Source organism: Cnephaeus nilssonii, assembly GCF_951640355.1.
Source record: "Cnephaeus nilssonii genome assembly, chromosome: 4".
Lineage (NCBI taxonomy): Eukaryota > Metazoa > Chordata > Mammalia > Chiroptera > Vespertilionidae > Cnephaeus > Cnephaeus nilssonii.
Genome location: NC_137075.1, coordinates 21,439,154 through 21,466,402, shown reverse-complemented (window position 1 = coordinate 21,466,402; position 27,249 = coordinate 21,439,154). Strand labels below are relative to the sequence as shown.

The 27,249-nt window shown below is 38.0% G+C and overlaps 1 protein-coding gene across 4 annotated transcripts in view; it reads right to left on the bottom strand.

The window, feature by feature from the left end:
• The window catches only part of RALGAPA1 (Ral GTPase activating protein catalytic subunit alpha 1), a 278,398-nt gene that overhangs the window by 82,672 nt on the left and 168,477 nt on the right, over nt 1-27,249 (bottom strand). For all 4 annotated transcript variants that reach the window (XM_079767517.1, XM_079767520.1, XM_079767518.1 and 1 more), the window contains exons 32-34: nt 26,683-26,866; nt 15,507-16,368; nt 11,974-12,045 (exon numbers count right to left, since the gene is read on the bottom strand). In XM_079767517.1, the coding sequence (XP_079623643.1) occupies nt 11,974-12,045; nt 15,507-16,368; nt 26,683-26,866 (1,118 nt within the window). The remainder of the gene's footprint in view (nt 1-11,973; nt 12,046-15,506; nt 16,369-26,682; nt 26,867-27,249) is intronic.

Sequence of the window (27,249 nt, the reverse complement as noted above, 5' to 3'; positions counted from 1 at the left end):
CTTCCCCCAACTCTTTCATAAAACTGAAGAGGAAAGAACACTTTCAAACTCTTTTTAAAAGGCCAGCATTATCCTGGATAAGAAAGGACAGATAAGAACACTACAAGAAAACTACAGGCCAATGTCATTAATGACTATAATTGCAAAAACACTCAACATAATACTAGCAACAGAACTGAATAGCACATAAAAGAATCATAATAACATTATAAAGTAAGCTTCATCCCTTGTATATAAGGATGGTTCAACATCCACAAATCAATAAATGTGATACATCACATTAACAAAGATAAAAAATCACACATTTATCTCAACAGATTCAGAAAAAGCATTTGACAAAATTCAACATCAATTCATGATAAAACTCACACAAATTGGGTAGACAAGGAATGTGCCTCAACATAATAAAGGCCATATATGACAAAACCCACAGCTAACATAATACCCCAATGGGCTTTTACTCTAAGATCAGGAATTAGATCAGGGTGCCCTACTCTCATTATCACTATTCAAAATAGCAATCAAGCAAGAAAAAGAAATAAAAGACATCTAAACTAAGAAAATAAAAAATAAAATTATGTCTGTTTGCAGAGGACATCTTACCTTATAATAGAGAAACATGCAAATTGACCGCACCTCCGCTATGCCCACGATTGGGCCGGGCAGGAGGCTGGGGGCGGGACTCCGGGTGGCATATCTGCCGTTGAGAAGATCAAGATGGCGATGCCCAGTGGCCGAGGCCCATGCCACCGCTCTCGAGGGTGCCTGGGCGATCAGCACCCCGGGGGGCGTGACCGGACCCATGCCGCCACTCCCCGGGGGTGCTGGGGCGATCAGCACCCCGGGGGGGCCCATTGGCACCCCGGGGGGGCGTGGCCGGACCCATGCCGCCACTCCCTGGGGTGCCTGGGGCGATCGGCACCCCGGGGGGGCGTGGCCGGACCCATGCCACCACTCCCGGGGGTGCCTGGGGCGATCAGCACCCCGGGGGGCGTGGCCGGGCCCATGCCCCCGCTCCCGGGGGTGCCTGGGGCGATCAGCACCCGGGGGGGCGTGGCCGGACCCATGCCGCCGCTCCCCAGGGGTGCTGGGGCGATCAGCACCCCGGGGGGCCCATTGGCACCCCGGGGGGGCGAGGCCGGACCCATGCCGCCACTCCCCGGGGTGCCTGGGGCGATCGGCACCCCGGGGGGGCGTGGCCACTCCTGGGGGTGCCTGGGGCGATCAGCACCCCGGGGGGCGTGGCCGGGCCCATGCCGCCGCTCCCGGGGGTGCCTGGGGCGATCAGCACCCCGGGGGGCGTGGCCGGGCCCATGCCGCCGCTCCCGGGGGTGCCTGGGACGATCAGCACCCCGGGGGGGCGTGGCCGGACCCATGCCGCCACTCCCCGGGGTGCCTGGGGCGATCAGCACCCGGGGGGGCGTGGCCGGGCCCATCGGCACCCCGGGGGGCGTGGCCGGACCCATGCCGCCGCTCCCCGGGGTGCCTGGGGCGATCAGCACCCGGGGGGGCGTGGCCGGACCCATGCCGCCACTCCCCGGGGTGCCTGGCGAGATCAGCACCCTGGGGGGGCGTGGCCGGACCCATGCCGCCACTCCCCGGGGTGCCTGGGGCGATCGGCCACCTGGGGGTGCGTGGCCGGGCCCATCCCGCCCCTCCCGCTGCTCCCGGGGGTCCCAGGGGCCGAGGCTTTCCGGGCCTTGGGCACCAGCGGGGAGCCTGCACCGATCACAGGAAACCACTGGGGGTCGGCTCCTGTGATCGGTAGCAGGGACGCTGGGTGAGGCGAGCCCAAGGCCGGGAAAGCCTGGGGCAGAGGCTTTCCAGGCCTTGGGCACCAGTGGGCAGCCTGCATGGATCGCAGGAAACCACTGGGGGTGGGCTCCTGCGATCCTTAGCAAGGATGTTGGGTGCCGCCGAGCCCAAGACCACCGCCTGGGGCCAAGCCCCGACCCTGAAAAAGGCAGAAGGCGGTGGCCACAGCCAAGGCCTGGGTCCCTGGTGCCGGCAGAAAACTGGTGCAGGCAGCCAGGTGAATGAAGGTCTATTGCACGAATCTTCGTGCAAACGGGCTACTAGTAATCTTATAAAAATCCAAAAAATTTCACCAAAAAAACTGTTAAAACGAATAAACAAATTCAGTTAAGTTTTAGGACACAAAATTGACATGCAAAAGTCACTAATAATATCTGAAAGAGAAATAAAGAAAACAATCCCGTTTATAATAGCATCAAAAAATACTTAGGAATAAATTTAACCAAGGCAGTAAACAATCTTTACAATGAAAACTATAAAACAACAATGAAAGGTATTCAAGAAACAAATAGAAAGATTACCTATGCTCATGGATTGGAAGAATTAATATTGCTAAAATGTTCATACTACCCAAAGTAATCTACAGATTCAGTACAATCCTATCAAGATTCCAATGGTATTTTTTACAAAGTAGAAAAAAAAGTTCTAAAATTTGTACGAAACCACAATAGTCTACATAGGCAAAGCAATTGCGAGAAAGAAAAACCTACCTGGAGGCATCTCACTTCTTGATTTCAAACTATATTACAAAGCTACAGTAAGCGAAACAGTATAGCACTGGCATAAAAACATATATATCACAAACATTAACTTGAAATGGATTAACAGATTCAGTGTAATTCCTGAAACCATAAAATTCCAAGGAGAAAAACAGTATAAGCTCCTTTATATTAAACTTGGCAATGATTTTATGGATATGATATCCAAAGCACAAGCAACAAAACAAAACAAAAACGAACACAAACAAGTGGGACTACAAAGTAAAAAGCTTCTACACAGCAGGCAAAAGAAATGATAAAATGAAAAGTAAACATATGGAACAGAATAAAATATTTATAAACTACATATCTGATAAGGGGTTTAGTATGCAAAATACGTAAGAAATTTATATGCCTCAAATGCAACAAAACAAATCACCCAATTAAAAATGAATAAAGGACCTAAATAGACATTTTCCCAGAGAAGATATTTGCACAACCAACTAGTACAGGAAAAGGTGCTAACAATCTTAATCATCAGGGAAATGCAAATCAAAATGACAAGGAGATATCACTCACACCTATTTGAATGACTAGTATCAAAAAGACAAGAGATAAAAAGTGTTGGCAAGGACATAGAGAAATGGGAATATTTATATACTGTTTGTGAGAATGCATTTGGTGTAGCCACTATGTGAAACAGAATGGAGGTTCCTCAAGAAATTAAAAATATAACTACTATATGATCCAGCAATCCCAACTGGCTACATAGCCAAAGGAAACAAAATCAAAGAGATATCTATATCCTCATGTGCACTGTAGCATCTATAAATATGAAAGGCTAAGTGACTGACCGTCCGGCCAGTACATATGATGCACATTGGCAATTTAAAAATAAACGTTGACTCGCGCATGCATGATACATATAAAGCTCTCGCTGGTGCAAATCGCACGCGTGTTTTAATTTTATAATACTATATTATATATACTATTTTGACATGTAATTTTTTGCAATAACATAATTACTGCATAAATCTTTCTTTTAATTAATTTCCTTTCAATATACAAGAATCCGTGCACTGGGCCACTAGTTATTTATAATAGCCAAGACAAGGAAACAACCTAAGTGTCCATGGATGGATCAAGAAATTGAGAAAAAGTTACCTATACCTATACCTATACCTATACCTATACCTATACCTATACCTATACCTATACCTATGAATTTAGCCATAAGAAAGAAGAAAATACCTTCATTTGTGAGCTTAAATGAAACTTGAGAGCGTTACGTTAAGTGAAATAACACAGTGAAAGAAAAATATGTATGTATGTCCTCATTTATATATGAAATCTAAAAAACCCCCACTAAACTCATGGAAACGAAGACAGAATGGTAGCTGCCAGGGGCAGAGGTTGAGGGTGGGCAAAATGGGTGAAGGTGGTCAAAGGGTACAAAGTTCCAGTTACAAGACAAATAAGTTATGGGAATGTAGTGTACAGCATGATTACTATAGTTAACAATACAGTATATTTGAAAATTATTAACAGCAGATTTCTAAAGTTCTCACCACACAAAAAATTGCACCTATGTGAGGTGATACATAAGTTTACTACCTTATTATGGCAATCATTTGACAATATATACATGTATAAGTCATTACACTTAAATTTACACAATATTATACGTCAATTATATTGCAACAAAGCTGGGGAGAAAACTCTGAAGGGATGATATGAGAATACATAAATTAATTAATTTGTTCTTAAAATGAAAAAAGCAAAAAAACTCCCCTAAAACCTAAAATAAGAAATGTAACAAAATTATGGCACCACGTATGAATTTTTAGTAGTATTTATTTTGAAAGTCTCAATGAATTGGAATTTTGTAAAAAACAAAACTACTAAAATTGACCCAAGACCTAAAATAAAACCTGAGGAGACTAGTAATAATAATAAAAAAAGCAAACTAAAAGAATTAGAAATTTTACTTATTCTTCCAAATATTCAAAGAACAGATAATATTTTATAAAACTGGCTATAACTTTAAGAATGTAATAAGGAGAAACAAAAATTAACTATAGAATATGATAACAGATAGATTATATGCCCTAATTCAAAATAAAATTCTAGTAAATTTAATACAATAGGAAGTCAAAAGATCTAGCAAAGTTCATCCCAAAATGTAATAGTTATTTAATATCAATAATCTAGTGATATTGAAATACAATATACATCAATTAGTCAAGAAAGCAACACTACATGAAAATCTGAACCAATGCTGAAAAAAATTGATAACATTTAACGACCGTTCATTATAAAAACTCCAGAAAACAGGCTATTTCATTAGCATGATAAAAAAGTACCTATTTTAAACCAGCAACCAAAGATATCCATTCTTACTATAACTATGTAACACTGTAGTGCAATTTCTGGTCAGTGAAATAGGACAGCATATAAGCAAAACATGCATGATTTTTAGGAAGGAGATTATTTGCAGATAATGATTACAAATTAAACAAATCCTAAGAGGGATCTAAGATGGCAGAAGAGTAGGTAGAAGTTACACTTATATCCTCCCAAGGCCAAATCAGAATTATATCTAAATTACAGAACAATCAAACTGAATAACTAACTAAACACTAGCTGAACAGAAGTCTTATAATAGGATATACAGAAGAAGCCCATCAAAACTGGTAGGAAGGGTAGATGCTCCAGTGCCAAAAGAGGAGTCCACAGGACACCTGACTGTGAAAACCAGCAGGGAATCCATCCATGAGGGTGAGACAGGATACTGTTAAAAACCAGGTGCCCTCTTAAAGGGCCAGCATACACAATCTTGATGGGAGAAATTCACTGTGGGCTCCAATGAGGGATGGCAACTCAGAGTGGACTGGAGTCATACAGGAAGAAATTTGGTTATATGGCTTTAGGGAGAGGAATGGAGGGATAGCTGCCAATGTCACTGTACTGAGTTAGACACCATCTCTCCTGGGATGAGCCCAGCCCTAGATACTGCATAGTCTGGGGAGATGCACTAGCCCAACCCTCCTGATTTCATGTAGAGCCATCCTGCCAACCACCAGACCCTGCTGGGGTTAGACTCTGAAAAGTCAGCCTGAGGGTCGATCACACCCACAGATGGGCCAAGATAAATTAAGACTCAATTGCAACTGCCCTAGCTGATTTGGCTCAGTGGATAGAGCACCAGCCCTCAGATTGAAGAGTCCCAGGTTTGATTCTGGTCAAGGGCATGTACTCTGGTTGCAGGCTCGAACCTGGGCCCTGGTATGGGTGTGTGCGGAAGGTAACCAATCAATGTATCTCTCTCACATCAATGTTTCTCTCTCTCTGTCTCTCCCCCTCCTTTCCACTCTATCTAAAAATCATGGAAAAATATCCTCGGGGGAGGATTAACAAACAACAACAACAAAGAAGAGTCAATTACAACAGAATGGCACACATAACCCACACAAGGGACTATCTTGGAGCACCTAGCTCAGGTGATCAGGGACAATGCACTATTGAGCCCTCAGGACACCCACTACATACGGCCACCATACCAAGACTGAAAGACAGAGCAGATCTACCTCATACACAGAAACAAACACAGAGAGACAGCCAAAATGGGGAGACAAAGAAACATGCCTCTAATGAAAGAATAGGAGAAATCCCTGGAAAACGAACTCAATAAAAATGGAGGAAAGCAATCTACCAGATACAGAGTTCAAAACAATGGTTATAAGAATGCTCAAGGAACTTAGGGGAAGAATGGATGAACACAGTGAGAACCTAAAAAGAGAGATAATAAGCATAAAAATGAGATAGAAACCATTTAAAAAAGTCAGAAATGAAGAATACAACATCTCAAATGAAGAATGTACCAGGAGGAATAAACAATAGCTTAGATGAAGCAGAGTATCTAATCAGCAATTTGGAAAACAAGGTAGCAGAAAACACCCAATCACAGCAGAAAAAAAAATTTTTTTAAAAACGAGGATAATTTAAGAGACCTCTAGGACAATATGAAATGTATCAACATTCACATCATAGGGGTACCAGAGAAGAGAGAGAGCAAGGAATTGAGAACCTATTTGAAAAGAGTGACTGAAAACTTCCCTAACCTGGTGAAGAAAATAGATATATAAGTCCAGGAAGCACAAAGAATCCCAAACAAGATAAACCTGAAGAGGTCCACACCAAGTCACATCATAATTAAAATAGCAAAGGTTAAAGACAAAGAGAGAATCCTAAAAGCTGGAAGAGAGAGACAGTTACCTACAAGGGAACTCCCATAAGACTGTCAGCTGATTTCCCAATAGAAACTTTGTGGGCCAATAAGATTGGCACAAAATATTCAAAATGATAAAAATCAAGGACCTAAAACCAAGATTACTCTACCCAGTACAACTATCATTTAAAATTGAAGGAGAAATAAAAAGTTTGCCAGACAAAAAAAGGCTAAAGGAGTTCATCACCACCAAACCAGTATTACATGAAATGCTAATGGAACTTCCATAAGAAGAAAAAAGGAGGGGGAAAAAAGAACATAATTATAAAGAATAAAATGTGAATAAATATGAAACTATCAATAATGACTTTACATGTAAATGGCTTAAATGCTCCAATCAAAAGACAAAGGATAGAAGAATAGGTAAGAAAGCAAGACCCATATATAAGCTATTTACAGGAGAACTACCTCAGAACAAAAGATACATACAGACTAAAAATAAAGAGATGGAAAAAAAAATATTTCATGCAAATGGAAAGAAAAAAAAACTGGGGTAGCAATACTTATATCAACAAAATAGACTTTAAAACAAAGGCTATATTAAGAGACAAAGGACACTACATAATGATAAAGGGAGCAATCCAAAAAGGGGATATAAACATTTATGTGCCCAACAAAGGAGTGCCAAAATATGTAAAGCAAATCTTGATGGGCATAAAATGAGATATCGACAGTAACACAGTCATAGGGGATTTTAATGATCTAATGACATCAATGGATAGATCTTCCAGATAGAAAATAAACAAGGAAATGGTGGCCTTAAATGACACACTAGATGAGGTGGATTTAATTGATATCTTCAGAGCATTTCACCCCAAAGCAGTAAAATATACATTTTTCAAGTGCACATGGAATATTTTTTAGGATGGACCACATGTTAGGACATAAAACAAATCTCAATAAATTTAAGAGACTGAAGTCATATCAAGCATATATATATATATATATATATATATATATATATATATATATATTACCATATGGGATGAAATTAAAAATCAATCACAAGAAAAAACCCACAAAGACATTAAGAGTAAATAATATGTTACTAAACAATAAACGAGTTAACAATGAGATCAAGGGGGAAAAAAAATCAAGATACTTTGACACTAATGAAAATGAGAACACAACAGCCTAAAATCTGTGGGACACATCAAAAGAAGTCCTAAGAAGAAAATAGCAATACAGGCTTACCTCAAGAAACATGAAAAATCTCAAACAATCTAACCTTCCATTTATAAAGGAATCAGAAAGAGAACAACAAAGTCCAAAGTGAGAGGAAGGAAATAATAAAGATCAGAGTGGAAATAAATGACATAGAGTCTTTAAAAACCACACACTAAAACAATGTAAAAGATCAATAAAACCAGAGGATGGTTCTTTGAAAAGATTAACAAGATTGATAAACCTTTAACCAGACACATCAAATGAGAGATGAGAAATAACAACTGACACTACAGAAATACACAGGATTATAAGAAAATACTATGAACAATTATATACCAACTAATTGGACAATCTGGAATAGATAAATTCCTTGAAACATACAATCTTGCAAGGCTGAATCAAGAAAAACTAGAAAATCTGAAGAGACCAATTACAACCAACAAAATTGAAGCAGTAATCAAATAACTCCCAATAAAGAAAAGTCCTGGATCAGATGGCTTCACAGGAGAATTTTACCAAACATTCAAAGAACTAATACCTATCTTTTTCAAACTATTCAAAAAGATTCAAGAGTAGGAAGATCCCAAGCTCATTTTCTGAGACAAACATTATCCTGATTCTAAAGCCAGATAAAGACACTACAAAGCAAGAAAATTATAGATCATTATCTCTGATGAACATAGATCCAAAAACCCACAAAAAATATTAACAAATCAAATTCAGCAATACATTAAAAAGGTCATATACCACAATCAGGTGGGATTTATTCCTGAATGCAAGGTTGGCACAATATCTGCAATCATCAAGAAATCAACAAACAAGTATTGGTGAGGATGTGGAGAAAAGGAACCCTCATGTATTGTTGGTGGGATGCAGATTGGGGTAGGTAGTCACTATGAAAAACAGTATGGAGGTACCCAAAATTAAAAATGGAACTGCCTATGGCCCAGTGATTCCACTGGGTATGTAGTTAAAGAAACCCAAAACAGTAATTCGAAGGAATAAGAACCCCCATGTTCATTGCAGTGTTGATAGCCAAGATTTGGAAGCCGCCCAAGTACCCATTAACAGATGATTGAATAAAGATGTGGTACATATATACAATGGAATATTACTTAGCCATAAAAAAGAATAAAATCTTACCATTTGCAACAGCATATATCAACCTAAGTGCAGTAAGTCAGACAGAGAAAGACAAATACCATATAATTTTACTTATATGGTGAGGTTGAAATTATATAGGTATTCTTATACAATGTTGGTAACACTAGAAATTAGTATGCTTTGACCTAATAATTATATTTCTAAAAATCTACTGTAGGGTAAGACATTTTTAAAAATTTAAATGTCCAATAACTAACTGGGCACCATAAAAAATTTTTTTTGAAGAATATCAAAATGGCTGAGGAAAATGTTCACAATATAAATTTTAAAAAAGATAACTTACTATATATTACTATGATTCCAGTTTTGTAAAATAAACAATCATAAGTATAAGTCTAACAAAAAAGAAATAATGAAAATAAGCTGGGATGGGAATGGGGGGATGAGGACAAATATGTGACACCTTAATCAATAAAGATATTTAAAAAAATAAATAAATAAATAAATAAATAAGAAAATAAGCAATTGTTAACAATAGTTTTATAAATATATGGTTTATTTTTGTTTTATAATAGCCAAAGAAATGAAACATTATTTTAAAAAGATCATTCTAAGGAAAGTTTAAAAAAAAAGCACCCATCAGTTAGGAATTAAGGAAATGAATAAAGATTATATTATTCCACAAATTCGGTAGTAATAGGCATGAAGGGATAGACTATAACTTGGAAGGACAGTAACAGGGAAGTTTTATTTTCTTTAAAGGCAGATTACAAATGTGCATCTGGTAATAAGAGTAAGTAGAAATTCAAGATAAAAAAGAGATAACTTTTTGAAGATCCAGAGCAGGCAGAGAAGGTGAGAAGCAAAAGTATAGATGGGGGCGGGGAGGGTTTTCTGAAACTGAATGTGAGCAAGATGGCTCAACATAGAAATTTTAAAGAGACACAGATGTAAGGCAGAGTTGTTTGATGTGGGAAAGACCTGAATGATCTTATTCCATTTGCATTCCTGTAATATAGTGATGGCATGGTGGATGGTTTGTTTCAAACTAGTTTCCCAATTGTCAGAAATCACTGGGTTTAATTAATGAAACTAATGTGTGTTAAATGTGATTGTGTGGAGGAAGAATAAAGGTTAAGAACTGCTGTTCTAGCACACTGTCTTTCACACAGGAGGTCAAACATTAGAACTGAATTCTTAGTGAGGTTAGAAAAAGAGACCTTTTGACAATAATGAAGGGTTTGAGTGAACAGGAATAAGAAATTTGACAAACAGGAAGACTGTTGAAGTAACGGAGCATTAATCTACAGTAAGGCTTTATATCACACTGGTTTGATAATTTTCTCTAGTAATGTACTGCTGCCTAGGAGTAGAGAAAACACATATTAAAAATGATTCTGGCCCGGCCAGTGTGACTCGGTGGTTGAATGTAGACCAATGAACCAGGAGGTCACAATTAGATTCCCAGTCAGGGCAAATGCCCAGGTTGCAGGCTGGATCCCCAGTAGGAGTGTGCAGAAGTTCGCCAATCAATGATTCTCTCTCATCTTTGATGTTTCTATCTCTCTCTCCCCCTCTCTTTTCCTCTCTGAAATCAACAACAACAAAAAAAAGGTTCTGATTATAGAATTGATTACTGCCATATATATAAAGTCAAATACAGAACAGTTTTTAGGGTCTTAAATATGGCATTTAAAAAATAGGTGACAGCCCTGACCAGTTTGGCTCAGTGGATAGAGCGTCGGCCTGCGGACTCAAGGGTCCCAGGTCCGATTCCGATCAAGGGCATGTGCCTTAGGTGCGGGCACATCCCCAGTGGGGGATGTGCATGAGGCAGCTGATTGATGTTTCTCTCTCATCAATGTTTCTAACTCTCTCTCCCTCTCCCTTCCTCTCTGTAAAAACATCAATAAAATATATTTTTTAAAAAAATAGGTGACAATGTGTGAGTTTGCTGGACAGAAAGGCAAGTGAAATCAGAGGTGGGTGGGCATATTTAATGTGGGAAAAGTGAAAGTAAAAAACTGGAGATGTGAAAGTATAAAACCCCAGTTGAGTTAAAATGTGAGAGTGAGAAATGTGGATGTTAAGGAGGTTGTAAATTTCAGATGTGAGAAATACAGGTATTCTTAATAATGATGATATCCAAAGTGCCACTTTATTACTGTATTTCTAGTTATATTGCCAAAAAGCACCTATACAAAAATTTCATTTTTATTAATCTAGAAAGTAGCACATATACATGGATTAACCCTATGGGAATTTCAGTTAAGTAATATTTTGTTGTTTCTAGTACTGGTTTCCCATTAAATTTTATCCAGCTACACCAGGAAACTATGGTATAATGGGGTTTTATGCATAAAAATCCACATTATCCAGCTTGCGATCTGGGCATTTGCCCTGACCGGGAATCAAATTGTGATGACCTGGTTCATAGTGGCAATTAACTGTATTTGGATATACCATAAGGCACATCCAAGAGCTTAAAGAGAAATCAGATTTATGGCAATAAACCCAACTATATCCATCTTCTTTATTCCATTAGTATTTTTTATTAGGTACTAGCTTATATTCAGTAGTCATTTCAATTGGGGCCTCTTAGACTAATCAAAAAGGTATATTTGGGCCGTCTAAGTATGTATGGGAAAACAAAAAGAAAATTTATAGATTCAATTAAATTTCTGCAATTCAAAAGTTGATTCTGAAATGCATAAAAAAGGTATAAATAATTCAAAGATACCTAACATTTTAATATTTTCCTTTAAAAGTTTATTATTTCTAAGGTATAATAAAATACAGTTTCTGCTCAGAAAGCTGTAACTCAGCAATACAGTACTATTCATACAAACAGAAATAGCTGACAGTTGACAGTTACAAATTTGAGATTTTCCAACAACTTACCACTGTCTTGAATCCAAGTTCCTAAGTTCTCTAAGTAGTTTTTCATTTTTCTTTAGGAGATGAAAACTCCTCCTAAACAGATAAATTTATAAACATTTCATCACCTTTGCAGTGAGTGACATGGCAGTCCCAGAAATACTTTCTATTCTACTCATGCAATTCTTGATACTTGACTTACCTTATCATACTTCTAACACAAAGGAGAACAGACCTTAAAAAAAAAGTAAGGCCCGATCTGGTTTGGCTGTGAATAGGGCCTGCAGACTGAAGGGTCCTGGGTTTGATTCTGGTCAAGGGCACATGCCCAGGTTGTGGGCTTGATCCCCAGTAGGGGGCATGCAGGAGGCAGCTGATCAATGAATGATTCTCTCTTATCATTAGTCTATCTCTCTCTCCCTCTCCCTCCCTCTCTTGAAATCAATGAAAAAAATTTGTTTAAAAAAGGAACATGTCATTATTTCTACCCAGACCCTCATATATTTCTGTCAGTGGATCATTATCTATTTCATTTTTCTTTGCAGATGCTGTGAACCTCCCAAACTCATATCCAGAAAAAAAAAGAAATAAAAATACTTATAGATTCCTTCTCAAGAGTTTCATTAGATTAGAAAGTTTTTTCCTCATGAGAAATAAAATATTCTCAAAATCTAAATCATTACCAAGTAAGCATGTGTTATATGGATGGAATTTGCTTTCTTCCTTGTTTTATACTGTATTATTTTACACGGAAAAAAGTATGTATAAATTTTACCAAATATGTTCTATATGTACAAAATGCAGTAGTCTCCCCTGCCCTTAACCCTGGTTTCAATTATCAGTGGTCAACTGAGGTCTGAAAACATTAAATAGAAAATTATAGAAATAAAGTTCATAAATTTTGCGTGCCATTTTGAGTAGCATGATGAAATCTCACTGTCCTGCTCCATCTTGCCTGGAACATGAATCATCCCTTTGTCCAGGGTATCCACATTGTATACCCTACCCGTTATTCACTTAGTAGTCACTTTGATTATCAGAGAGAGAGAGAAACCACATTCACATAACTTTGTTTACAGTACTATTTTATTATTAGTTATTGTTAATCTCTTACTGTGCCTAAGTTAAAAATTAAACTATCAGAGGTATGTCTATATATGTATGTGTGTGTGTGTGTGTGTGTGTGTGTGTGTGTATGTGTATGAAAAAATATTTCATATATATGTAGTTAGGTAGCACTATCCCGTTTTAGGCATCTACTGGGAGTCTTGGAACGTATCCACTGCAGATAAGGGGGGATTACTGTATGTACAAATTGTTTATTTTAATATTTATTGATTTTTAAAGAGAAGAAAGGAGAAATAGGGAGAGAGAGAGAGAGAAATAGAGACAGAGAGAGAGAGAGACAGAGACAGACATCTATTTGTTGTTCCACTTACTTAAGCATTCATTGGTTGATTCCTGTATGTGCCCTGATGGGGATCAAACTGTCAACCATGGTGCATGGGAACAGTGCTCTAACCAACTGACCTACCTGGCCAGGGCATATATGTACAAATTATAATCATGAAATCAATGCTTGCTGAGGTAAAATACAGCCTCCCGACCTTTAATTTTTCTTGAGACAATATATAGACCATTCTATAGCAAAAGAGTAGAATGCATTTATACAAGTGGCAATTAACTATATTTGGACATACCATAAGGCAAATTTGTTCCTGATATAATGTGGCTTTCCCATAAGGCAGAGGATATTGCCTTCTAATAAATGGAAAGGTTTAAATCAAGTTAAACACTAAGTAAGCAAGTAGAACTCCATTTCAATGCTTCACATGCATTTGAATTACTTTAAGATTTATTCATTTACTGATATCTGAGCTTCCTACCTACTACAAATTGAACAGAAGCAATACATTAAGTGATGCTTCTTCTATTTTCATACAGCTTTCAGTTTCTTAGAAATTTAAAAATTAAACATATATTAATAATGCTTTATACCAGTGTACAATTTTAGTACTTTACGTACATTAACTAATTTAATCCTCACCATTATGTTAGTTGGGAGTTATTTCCTCCAAGTTTAAGTGACTCCAATCTGGGTCTTCTTATTTAAGTCTATGTAATGCCTTTTCATTTAACTCCTACCTAACCTACTTGAATACTTTGTGTGTTGATTGCAAGTTTTTACAACATGCATAAGAAAAAACTTTAAAAAAAATTATAGCCAGATTCTTTTCTTGATTTTGTGTTAAATCTTCAGTTAATTCCTTTGACAGAAACAAGAAAGGATCATATTGGTATTTGTCTAAAAAAAATTGTGAGGCTTCTGTGACATAAGAAGAAATATATATTTGGGCTCTACCCCCAGTCCCTGACACAGAGCTCCTAAAACTCTTGTAAATTCCTGATGATGTAGGTGACAGGAACATCTTCACAGAGTTCCTAAATCCCTTAGGATTTCCTGGGTAATTGGAGAGCTTTTGTTCTAAAGAGGTGACTCTTGATGGGCTCCTGGATAACTTCAGGATGAGGCCTTGTCACCAGAAAGAGCAACCATGATTAAAAGGTTGGTAAGCGAAATAAACCAATCAGAGAAAGATAAGTAGCACATGATCTCACTTATATGTGGAATCTAATGAACAAAATAAACTGACAATCGAAACAGATCCAGACATAGAAGCATGGAACAGACCTATGAATCTCAGGGTGGGTGTGGGTGTGGAAGTGGGAAGAGGTTAACCAAAGAACTTATATGCATAACCCATGAACACAGACAATAGTATGGTGAAGGTCTGGGGAGGGGGCAGGAGTGGGATGGAGGGGATCAATGGGGGGACAAATGGGACATCTATAATACTTTCAATAATAAAGATAAATTAAAAAATGAAACAAAACAAGTTGGAACTTTCAGCTCTACCTCTGAGTAGGGGTTTAGGGCTGGAGATTGAGTTAATTTCAGTTATAGCTATATGACGAAGCCTCCATAAAAATCTCTAACTATGGGGTTCACAGAGCTTCTAGGTTGGAGAACGCATTCAATGTTCTGGGAGGGGAGCACACTCCAACTCCACAGAGACAGAAGCTCCTACACGTGGGACCCTTCCAGACCTCAACCTATGTACCTCTTCCTCTGGCTATATGTATCCTTTAACTATCCTTTATAATAAACTGGTAAATATAAGTAAATGTTTTGGAGCCATTAGAGCTAATTATCAAATCCAAGGAAAGGGTTGTGGGAACCAGATTTATAGCTGATTAGTCAGAGTATGGGTGGCCCAGAGTGGGGGCAGTCTTCAGGTCTGTGTAACTCCAGGCAGTGTTGGAATTGCATGGTGTGGAAAACCCACACATTTAGTATCAGAAGTGTTATGAATAAGAAAGAAGTTTTTCCTATTAGCTTCTGTGAAGGTTGGAAAAATAAGATTATTTTCAATTATATGCCCCATAATTTCTAAGTCAGATAGTGAGGAAGAGAACAGAGACTAAAATGCTTGATCAAAAGATAAATAAAACTAATGTATAAAAACAATTAAGAAAAACTTCTGCTTTATTCTTACCTTTTGTCCCAGGAATTCATTCCCAATATACTAAGAAGCAATCTGCAATAATAAAATGCTGACTGAGGCTTTTGAGGTGCTGGTTCATCTTGCTCCACAGCTTTCATGTTTAAGTCATTAAAGTGTTTCTCAACAAATTCTTTTTCCTCTGTATGTTGCTTAAGGATAGCATTAATAACATCATTTTCCTGTTTTTCAGAAATGCACACAGGTTGTGGAGCAGGAATATTAAGTGAAATTCCAGTTCTCTGTAAGCATTCAGGACTGGTTACACCTAAATACTGCAAAAGCTCATCAAGAACATCTTCATCATCTCTGATTGTATCCCAAGTTGGTACAGTTTCTCTAAATCTTTTAAACTGACAGGAAATTCCATCTTTTATTGTTATATCTTCTAAGCATTCAGTAGATGTAGGTGGCTCTTCTGGCTTCTCTTGGTGAGACAATGAAAGTATGAGAGATGTAGGTTCTGACAAGCCACTTACAGGAGGTGGTCCATATAGGATAGCAGAATCCCATGAATATTTTCCAGAAAGATCACGTACTATGATTCTGACATTTGAATTGGCTGATGCAAGACCAGCAGATAAACCTCCTCCAGGTATACTCTCTTCTGATCTGATCTGAATACAGGACACTAAGGTTGTATTGTTCAACACGAAGAACTGGATATTTGGACTCTCAAAGAGTTCAGGAGAAAGTTCAGTACTTTCACTGTAATGATTGTCATGATTTTCACACACCTGACTTGTTAACATAGCAGGACCACCACTCATTGGATAATGGCCCAAGTGATTTACCAGATGTGTAATAACAGTGCGAGCAGCTATAGAAATTAATCCTTGTTGCATTTGAGTTTTCACTAGAAAAAAAAACCCAAAAAAAACAAGTGAGTGGGAATACTGTTGCTTCTAGGATGTCATATAACAATGAGACACTGGACAACAAATAGGGACATTATCAAAACCACACTCCAATACTTCAGTAATTATTAATATTTCCAATTTAGACTGTATTACAGAAATGGCGGCAAATAACAAAACTGTTGTTTAATGAAGTTTTGCTGTTAATTTTATAAAGAGCCCTTTTTGAAAATGTTGCTTATGGATTCTTAATTTAAGTCTTTAAATGTATATCATACCTTAAAAGAAGGATCAGAAGTATTAGAAATCACTTGAAATCACTTAGCACATAGATTAGAAAGCCAATGAAATCCAACTGATAAGTTTATCTCATAAGCAGATTCAGAACAGTTTGCAGCATGCCTTAAATGTCACTTAATTATGGCTTTTATCAATGATGTAAAAGTTTCAGAGAAAAGAGATCTTTCACTAAACTTTAAGAGTTGTGATCAATTTAAACAGTGAGTTAGTGTAGCCAGTACATGATAAAAAAAAAAAAGCTTTATTTTAAAGAAAAAAGTATTTTATGGCCCTGCATATGTCCCCCTGCTCCCCCCCCCGCCGCCAAAGTATCGTTCAGGACAGTGTGGTCTAGTCTGAGCAGTTAGTTGTATGTAAGAAGCATTTCCCCCCCTTGTTTAAGCACATTAGAGAAAGCAAATAGATAAGGAGCATATCCATGTGAGTAACTTAAAAAAAAAATCACAGGAAACAGTAACAAAGAAAAAAGCTCAAAAAACGATGCAATATGAGGCCTGAAAAGGCAGGGTGCCTAATGGCAGAACCAAAAGAAGGAAAAGAGAGGGGACAAAGAAGACAGAGAACACAGAAAGAGGGTGTAAAGGGAGGAAGGAAGAAGTGGAGATAGACAATAAGTTGTCAAAGTCAACTAGTCCAAGAATGCCACTGTCATTCTAAGGAGAGTTGATGTGGAAACCAGTTTTGGAATAAGTGGTGTCAAGAAGTGGGGACAATTTAGTGATGTTTATCTTGACACTTTTCACCTGGGAGATGAGAGGAGAGCTGCCCCTGGTAAATAAGTATAATCATTCATGTAGAAAGAGGACTTTGGTTGGTTGTGTGTGTGCTTACAGTATTCTGGTCTTAGTTACTGACATGATTCAGAATGACTGTGTCTCTGGATTTACAGAGTGATCAGAGTATTGTTTATATTCTGAAAGTTAATCATTTGGGAATACTATAGTCTAGCTGCCAGAATAAATATAGGTTGATCAAAGTATTATCTATATTCAGTAAATTCCTTAATTTTAAATGTACTTTGTGATGAATTTTGGTAACTGTATAGAACTGTGTAACCACCAACATAATCAATATATAGTAAAATTACTACATGAAAAAAGGATAAATCTATCCTAGCTAGTTTGGCTCAATGGATAGAGCGTTGGCCTGCAGACCAAAGGGTTCTGGGTTCGATTCTGGTCAAGGGCACGTGACTTGGTTGCAGGTTCCTCCCTGGCCTGGGCCCTGGTTGGGGCACATGCAGGAGGCATCCAATCAATGTGTTTCTCTCACATCGATGTTTCTTCCTGTCTTTCCCTTTCTATTCCACTCTCTCTAAAAGATCAGTGAAAAATATTCTTGGGTGAGGATTAAAAAAAAAAAAAAAAGATACATCTTAGTTTATGTAAATTATTATCTCAACTAGGGGCCCAGTGCATGAAACTCATGCATGGGGGGGGGGGGGGAGGAAGGGGGTTTCCCTCAGCCCAGCCTGCACCCTCTCCAACTGGGGACCCCTTGGGGGACATCCCTCTTGCAATCTGGGACTGCTGACTTCTAACTGCTCACCTGCCTGCCTGATTGTCCCTAACCGCCTCTGCCTGCCTGCCTCATTGCCCCTAACTACCCTTCCCTGCCAGCCTGATTTTGCCCCCCAACTGCCCTCCCCTGCCTGCCTGATCATCTCTAACTGCTCTCCCCTGCCGGCCTGATCTTGCCCCCAACTGCCCTCCTCTGCCGGCCTGATTGCTCCTAACTGCCTCTGCCTCGGCCCCCACCACCATGGCTTTGTCTGAAAGGAAGTTGGATGTCCGGAAGATGGCCAGTTGACCTGGTCTAATTAGCATATTACCCTTTTAGTAGTATGGATAGATTATATAGGATAGGATTGCTTAAATGGGGGTGGAGAAGCCTTTTTCAGCAGGAGATGCTCTTGGCAGACAAAAACACATAATCCCTATATCTGGACTGATAGCCAGCCATATGCACTATACTACCAAACTGGTCATGAAAAAATTGAACCGCTTTCTTATACCTTATACTAAACAGCTGTTGCCCTTAAAACCCCTCATCAGCCCCTACCTTAGGTTCTGCCTTCGAAGTTCACCCAGATTAGGTTCTGATTGGTCGGTTTCTTTCCCAGTCAGCATCAAAAGCTCCGCCTCCTAGGCAGCCATTGGCAACTCGCACTTCACCCAGATTTGGTTCTGATTGGTCGGTTTCTATGCTAATCAGTGTCAAAAGCTCCGCCTCCTAGGCAGCCATTGGCTCCTGGCACTTCACCCAGATTTGGTTCTGATTGGTCGGTTTCTATGCCAATCAGCGTTTCCAGTCCTATCTCTGGGCCTGATCAAAGAGGCAGGGCTGATCAGCAGCCCCCATGTAGGCCCGGAGAGAAATAGAGGCATGGCTGCTGCCGAAGCCAGGAGAGAAAGAGAGAGGCAACGGCTGATCAACAGCTGCCACGGAGGCTAGGGATCAGACCTTGCCTCTCTTTCTGCAGGCCTCTCTCTGGGCCTGATCTGGAGCCCCCTTGGCAGTCAGTGCCATGGCAACCCAGCACTGACTTCTGGTGCTTGGTCGAGCCTTGGTCGTTACGGACCCTGGCGCGCGCTCTTGCGCGCGCGCTCTTTCTCTCTCTCTCTCTCTCTCTCTCTCTATATATATATATATATGTAAAACCAATTTTAAACGTTTATAAGGAGACTAGCTTGTGCATTGCTGGTGATTACTTTATAAAAAAAGGCAAGAGAGCTCTGGCAGGTGTTGCCAAATGGTTAGAGTGTGAGCCCGTGCACAGGAGGGTAGCAGGTTCGATTTAGGGTCAAGGGCATATACCTGGGTTGCATCTTCCATCCTCAGCCCAGCTCAGGCGCGTGCAGGAGGCAACCAATTGATGTTTCTTTCCCTCTCTATCCCTCTCCCACTCTCTCTAAAAAAATTAATGGAAAAAAATGGAATGAAGATTAACAACAACAAAAAAGGCAAGAGTGAACAGTTACATTTTCAAGGATATTGCCATAAAGATTCAGAACCAACACCACTGGGTATAGGCAGAGTTAGCAACAAACCAGCCACTAATATTAATAACAGCATCTCCATGATTCCACTCTATAAAAGAACAGTTTTCTTTGTTTGGGCTATGGTTGATTTTGAAATGTTGCCAAGCATCAAAATTTCAATCTTCTTCCATTATCAATCAAGTTTTATGTCTACATAAGATGTACATATGAACATTTTACGTAAAAACTCAATTACACTGAGCTGTTCCAGCCATTATATTTATGGCTAGTTCTGAAAATCAGTTATTCAACACTAGAGAACAACACTAAATATTAAACTTAATTCAGTTCTACATTTTCAAGACTATAAGCAAAGTAAAAAGATGTCACTAGCTGATGAGAAACAGAGGGGTAGCTTGCTTTTTCTTCTTTAATTACAACTTAGAGTATAATAAATATTAACACTGTAAGGGGCCTTACAGACACTCTAGCCAGTACTTATTTTGTACCTGAGGACAAATAGGTTCACAGAAGTTAAGTGATATGCCTGTTTTCTATAGAAGATTTTACATTAGTACTCGTCTTTTGCTTCCCAGCGTAGTGTTATTTCCATCTTTACTACAACTCTGACTTTCATATTTTTTTCTTTTTTGGTCAACTGCCTTTTCTTTTGGCAAATCACTATGACATATGCAAACACTGAATTCAATTTTTTTCTGTGTAGAGTAACTTCAAAAAGCATTACTTAGCATAAATTATTAAATATATGGCCATTATCAACTGAAAAAACTCATTTAAATAAGACTAAATTTATTTTAAACTAGAGACCCGGTGCATGGATTCGTGCACCAGTGGGTCTCTTGGCCTGGCTTGCGGGGATCGGACTGAAACCGGCAGTCCAACATTCCCCGAGGGGTCACGAACTGCGAGAGGGCGCAGGCCAGGCCAAGGGACCCCACCCGTGCACGTCTCTAGTATGCATAGAAGATCTTTGGTTACTCTCTTCCTGCCTTCTCCCCTTTCCTCTGAGTTTCATCAGTCTGTTCCATGTTTCCATGCCTGTGGTTTCTGCTCCTGTGTTGAGTGTCTGCCCTCTCGTGGTCAGTGCACATCATTAGCTTAGGCTTTTATATATATAGATGGTAATAAAACAAAGATTTAAAAATTTTTGATGTAGGAAAATACTTTTCTGTTCTTTATTTTCTTTTTTATTTTGAATAAGCTTAAAAGGTGACTTGTATTTTTGTTTGTTTTCAACACAGAAGCAAATGATCTTTGTTTATAGTTAAACCAGGGCAATGGGAACAACAGTTCTTTCTGATTCAAATTCTCTAGAGAGCATTCCTTTTGCAAGTTTACAGATGAGTAAACCTCACATGCTAATTAGAAGCCATGGACCTTTGTTTTGAAATTAAAAAAAATATATACGTTTTATTGATTTTTAGAGAAACAGGAATGGAGAGAGAGAGGGAGAGAGATAGAAACATTGATCAGCTGCCTCCTGCATGGCCTCCACCAGGGATAGAGCCTGCAACCTGGGCATGTACCCTGACCAGAAATCGAACCCATGACCTCTTGGTGGATGGGTTGACACTCAACCACTGAGCCACATCAGCCGGGTGTGACCTGTTTTATTTAAGCAGAGAATCATTTTTGCAGAAGCAACAGAGTATAATTTAATAGAAATAGATCACAGAAAATAGAGAATTCTTGATGTTGTCTCTGATTTGCTCTGTGATCATGAACAAATTACATAAACTCTTTAAGACCCATTTTTCTCTAAGAATAACAGACTTTTTGTAAAAATAAACTGAAAACTCATATACAAAGTTAGATATAACAAAATAATATAAGTCCTTCAATTTTGAGAGCATTATAAACAACATAAGTTTTATGAGTTCCTTTTTAAAACCTGCTTATAAACAAACTGTACGAATGAACCAGCTCTTTCCCTAAGTCCAGGTACCAGTCCATCTATAGATTCTGCCCCCAAAAGAAGTAGTAGTGGGAATGCAATATAAATGAGTTTGTTCACAAATCTGTCATAATTATTCATATTATTCATATTAAAAACACATTTAGATTTCAGATATAGGCAAAAGCATTTTCTTTCCTAAGTAGTTTCTCTAAATTTAGAATATATAAATACAAAATGATAAAAATCTCTCAACTTTTTTATTGGGAGGATAGTTTTATTTAGATATATTTTTGAGTTATCAACTATAGAACATACATATCTCTCTTCTATAAATATGCTTAGATATAAAGAAAACATGAAATGCTCTAATTTAGAAATTCAAAATGAAATTCTAAACTAACTGGCCTTGTGAGAATATGTAAAATGAAGATATCGATGCTGCTAAGGCTTTGTGTAACTAGGATTCATTTAAAAAGTCTATTCAGGGTTGTCTTTTCAGATTGTCAGATTAAACAAACCTAACAGCATTGGCAGCAAACCCATAATTACAGATTATTATGGCATACAAAAGCAACAAGACATAAAAAGCTGCTGCAATTCACTGCACTCTAATAGAACATGCAGAGGAAGTTAATTTTGGCAAATGCTTTAAATATTAGCTTTGCATAATATGTATAGGTGAAACTATAATTAGGACAGAATGAATTCTTTGGAGCCTCCTTTCACTCCGACTCTGCAAATGATGACTTTTTGCTAATAAGACTACTGCCATTTGACAAAAAGCCAACTTCACTACCTCTCTTTATTCTTTAGTAAATTTAATAATTACAGCTACTCCTGCCAATAGTTCTGAAATCAGACTTGTTCAATCCAATACTGAGCTTATTAGGGACACTCTATGTTTAAAAATCTTTGGCCAAAAAAGTACTTGAAGATGATGAAGCATGCCTTAGACAAGGGCACAATGATTAGTCATTTTCTCCACATTAAAAACCCCAAAATGCAGCATGTAGTCACCACAGATCACAGAATCACCTGCTGTTAGTTCACAGCTGTTCCTAAAAGCTTCTGCATTTATCTGGTCCTTAATACCTTTAAGAAAGTCCAAAGGGAATAACTGAATACATTTAGAGAATAGTACTCCACAGAGTATCTGGTACCAATATAAAGCTCATTTACTTAAATTTTTACCTTTCTGTCTTTAAAGTGACTGTTGTTAACAGTACAGTAAATTTGGTATGAAATACAATAAAACTTGCCTTTACATAGTAAACCATTTATTTCACTGTTTAAGAAATACACTACACTGCCCTTAATCAAACTTTTATCATTTTACACCTTTAAAAATGCAAAAACTGTGCCCACCAATAGATGAGTAGATGAAAAAAAGCTGTAAGATATCCTATACATATAATAAAAGGCTAATATGCAAAGCAACCAAATGGCAGAACAACCAGTCTCTATGACATGCACTGACCACCAGGGGGCAGATGCTCAATTCAGGAGCTGCCCCCTGGTGGTCAGTGTGCTCCCAGAGCCAGAAGGTCCTGCCTCTCCTGCCTTGGAGGCAGCACTAAGCATGTCCAATTGATGGCTTAGTGCATGAATTTCATGCACTGGGCCTCTACTTCGCTCGGGCGCGCAGACACAGTTATAAAAAGGAATGAAATCTTACAATTTCTGACAGAATAGATGGACCTAGAGCAGTGATGGCGAACCTATGACACGCGTGTCAGCACTGACACGCATAGCCATTTCTGATGACACGCGGCCGCTGAGGCGGCCGCATGCCGAGGATGAAACATTTGCTGCTCCTGAGGATCAAACATTTGCGAAATAATGTTTTTTCCTCAAAGTGACACACTACCCGAGTTATGCTCAGTTTTTTGGCGAAGTTTGACACACTAAGCTCAAAATATTGCCCATCACTGACCTAGAGAGTATTATGCTAAGTGAAATAAGTCAGAGAAACAAGTACCATATATACTAGTATAGTCAGAGAAACAAATACCATATGATTTCACTTATATTAGGACTCTAAAGAACAAAATAAACAAAGAAACAGAAACAGATTCACAGACAACAGGAAACAAATTTATAGTTGCCAGAGTGGAGGGGGTTGGGGGACTGGGTGAAAAAGGTGAAGTGATTAGGAAGTACAAACCAGTGGTTATAAAATAGTTATGGGGATGTAAAGTACAGCATAGGAAATATAGTCAATAATATTATAATAACTAAGAATGGTGCTAGGTGAGTACTTGAAATACTGGGGGAATCACTCTGTAAATTAAAATTTTCTAACCACCATATGCTGTACATATGAAACTAATATAAAATAATAGTGAATGTCAATTTTATTAAAAAATACATTTTTAATGCAAAAGGCAACTATTTTCATATAACTTTGTTTTTAGATAAAATAAACACTCTATTTTACTATGCCAAATCTAGAAAAATAATTATAAGTTGAGATATTAATTATTGTCTAAATATTTTGTACTGTCCAGTATATCTCTATTATATATGAACTATTTCATTTGTATATTGTGTGGTAGACAAATTATTACCAACTTGTGATCAACTCAAAATACTATCATGATCACATCCTAGATGTTTTAATCATTTGTAACTATTCTGCATTTACAACTCAAACTCTTCTTTAATAGCTTACTCCTTGACCACAACCTCCTAGTCTAGTGATTTCCCAATTTGTTTTGTGGAGTCCTTGGAGATGGATAGGACAGAAGTCAGTAGGATCCCAGCCACTATCCTGCTGCAGCTCTACTTTAAAAAGTTTTACAAATTGGGCTTCCTTGTGAAATTTATTTGAAGAGGTTTCACTGCTTAAAAACTCATTTTAAAAACCACTGTCCTAACATACTGATTCCCTTAGTGGTCTTCAACTTTGGTTGCATATTCATCACCTGCAAAGCTTTTAACCGTTTGCACTCGGATGTCGAGTGTGACTCGACACGGTTAACATTAAATCCCGAGTAGAATAAAGGAATCGAGAAAAAAAGCAAGCGAGTGCAAAGGGTTAAAAATCCCTGCAATCCCAGATCAATATATTAAAACCTTTATTGACAGGATGAGAGCATCAGTATCCTAATGTGAAGCCAAGGCTGAGAATCATTGTTCTAACTTCTTATTACTAACCACATCTACTTTCTGACTCACTGGACCACTCCATTTTCTTCCAATTTATTAGCCATTTCTAGCATCAGGTCAATCCTTACCAAGCTTAGATTCCATGGTTATACCATATACCAATATTCTGAAAGTCATAGTTTGTGTTTCTGCCATATCCACCTTACTGAATGTTGATTGGTGCCAACAAAACTTTGTAGTTTTCATCTTCTTTCAGGCCCTCAAAAACTTCTCTCAATCCTCTTAGTTTACTTCCAACTTCTTTTTTCTGGTCTCAGAAGAAGGGCTAATATTAGCACCTATACTCTCTAGCTCACCTGTCAGGAACTTCACTCTACTAATGCTGATCACCTTCCTACTTTCCGTCTCAGCTTTTTCAATTTATAATTAATTTCAACTCTCTTAATCCTTAAAAAATCCCTTAACCCCGAATCATCCTTTAGCTTACCTACTGTTTTATCACTTTTCTTTTCTTTTTTAAAATAGTCAAGCTTCTTTAAAGAGTAGTTTTGACAGATGGCTCTACAGTACTTCCTTAACTCCTTTTTGTTCCTCAACCCATAGACATCCGCTTCTGCCTCCTACTTCTCTGCTGAAACTAAAGCAGACATACTTGTCAGTGTTTTATACTTGACCTCTCTATCATTTAATACTGCTGGCCAATCTTTTAAAAATCTTTCTCTTCTCTTTGTTTCTGAAAAATTACTCTCTCCTGTTTTTTCCTTCCTTTCCAACTTTTTCTTCTCAGCACGTGCGCGCGCACACACACACACACACACACACACAAATATATATTCCTAACAGAGACCTCTCTGCTAAGATCTAGACCTGTATATACAAGAAACAGTCTACTATATATCTTCATGCAAATATCCAATGGGCACCCCAAATTAAGCCCTCCTCATTACCCCTCCCAAGCCTCTGAACTCTCTCATGTTCTTGGTCTAGTCTGGGAAAAATCTATCTAATTTAAGCCTTTAACAACTCTTGCTTGGACTATTGCAACAGCCTCAGGATTTGTTTCTCTACTCCTGAGTTAACCTCCCTAAAATCAGTCTAACATACGAGATCAGCAAACTTCTCTGTAAGGGGCCAGACAAAATATTTTCTGCTTTAGGGCTACACAATCTCTGTTGCAACTACTCAACACTACTGTTTTTACACAAAAGCAGTCATAATGATACATAAATGAACCACATGGAGATGTCCCAATAAAACCTTATTTATAGAAACAGGTGGCAGGTGTGGGCCATAATTTGCCAACTCCTGTAAAATATTGTCAAAGTGCTATTAATACTAATTTTATCATGTATATAACCTCCTTAACCCCTTCAATAAACTGGGTTCCTCTGAGCTACCTATGTATCCTGAATGCACTTTTATTTTTATACTCATAAAGTTATTTGTTTACATCTTTGCCTTACCCTTATATCAAATAGTAAACTCTGAATGTAGAAGCAATGTGGCTTTAAAAATACCTTACTGAGTTCACTATGGACCAAGAACCATGCAAAAGGTTTTATACATATTATTTTATTTAGTACTTAAAACGACCTTATGAGGGAATAAATATTATCTCCACTTTATAAATAAGAATACAGACATAGTTACTTAGCTATTTAATGAGAGTCAACATTCAATACCATGCCTGTCAGACTCCAAAGCTAAATCTCTTATTTAATTATAGAAATCCTATGATGTAGAAAGTAAAATATCAAAAAGAACTTACCAGAATAACTTAGCTAGAAGTATAAAGGGAATGTCATCACATGTAATCTTAGCAATTGTGTATATAAAGGTATTTCTTAAACTGAAAATAAAATTTGCAGTAATATACATGGTGAGGTAAACAACTACAAAGTAAAACATGCATTATTCATCCTCACCCATCATTTCTACCCAAGGCCTCAAATCATGCCTTGAGAGAACCCAAACAACAATACTGTCCTGAAGACAATCCATTTTACCTTCGGTTACTGGTTGGAGTTTAGAAGATCGTTCTGAATCAGGAGAGTGCAGAGGTTCAGGTTCTTTCAGACTTTCCAAATGCAAAAAGGGATCATAATCTACAGATGCCAAGTCTGATAGGCTTATTGGAAAATACTTTGGATTGCTAAAACATTGAGCTCCATAAACACATCCATGTAATACCTGAAAATACAGGGGGGAAACATACAAGTTTTCCTTTTCAGTAAAAATAAATAAAGTAAAAAGAGAAAAAAGTCCACTCATAATGCAAGAGCTTAACAAAATTTTAAATAGTTTAAAACTTAGCTCTTTGATTCTGGTAAAATTTAATACCTCTTAAGAAGAAGAAGTAAAATTTAACTAGTGATGCTTATATTCAACGAAGATTTGACTCTTCAAAATCTGGCAATAAAACAACAGTGTACTATAGAAACTACTTTTTAATTATCAAGATACTGTAAGATAAATTTATGTTCTTATAAAATACCTAGTCTAAATGAAAACACTAAGAAATGTTATTTCTTTAGGTTTTATAAACCCTTGGTTACCAAATAAATAATAAAGCA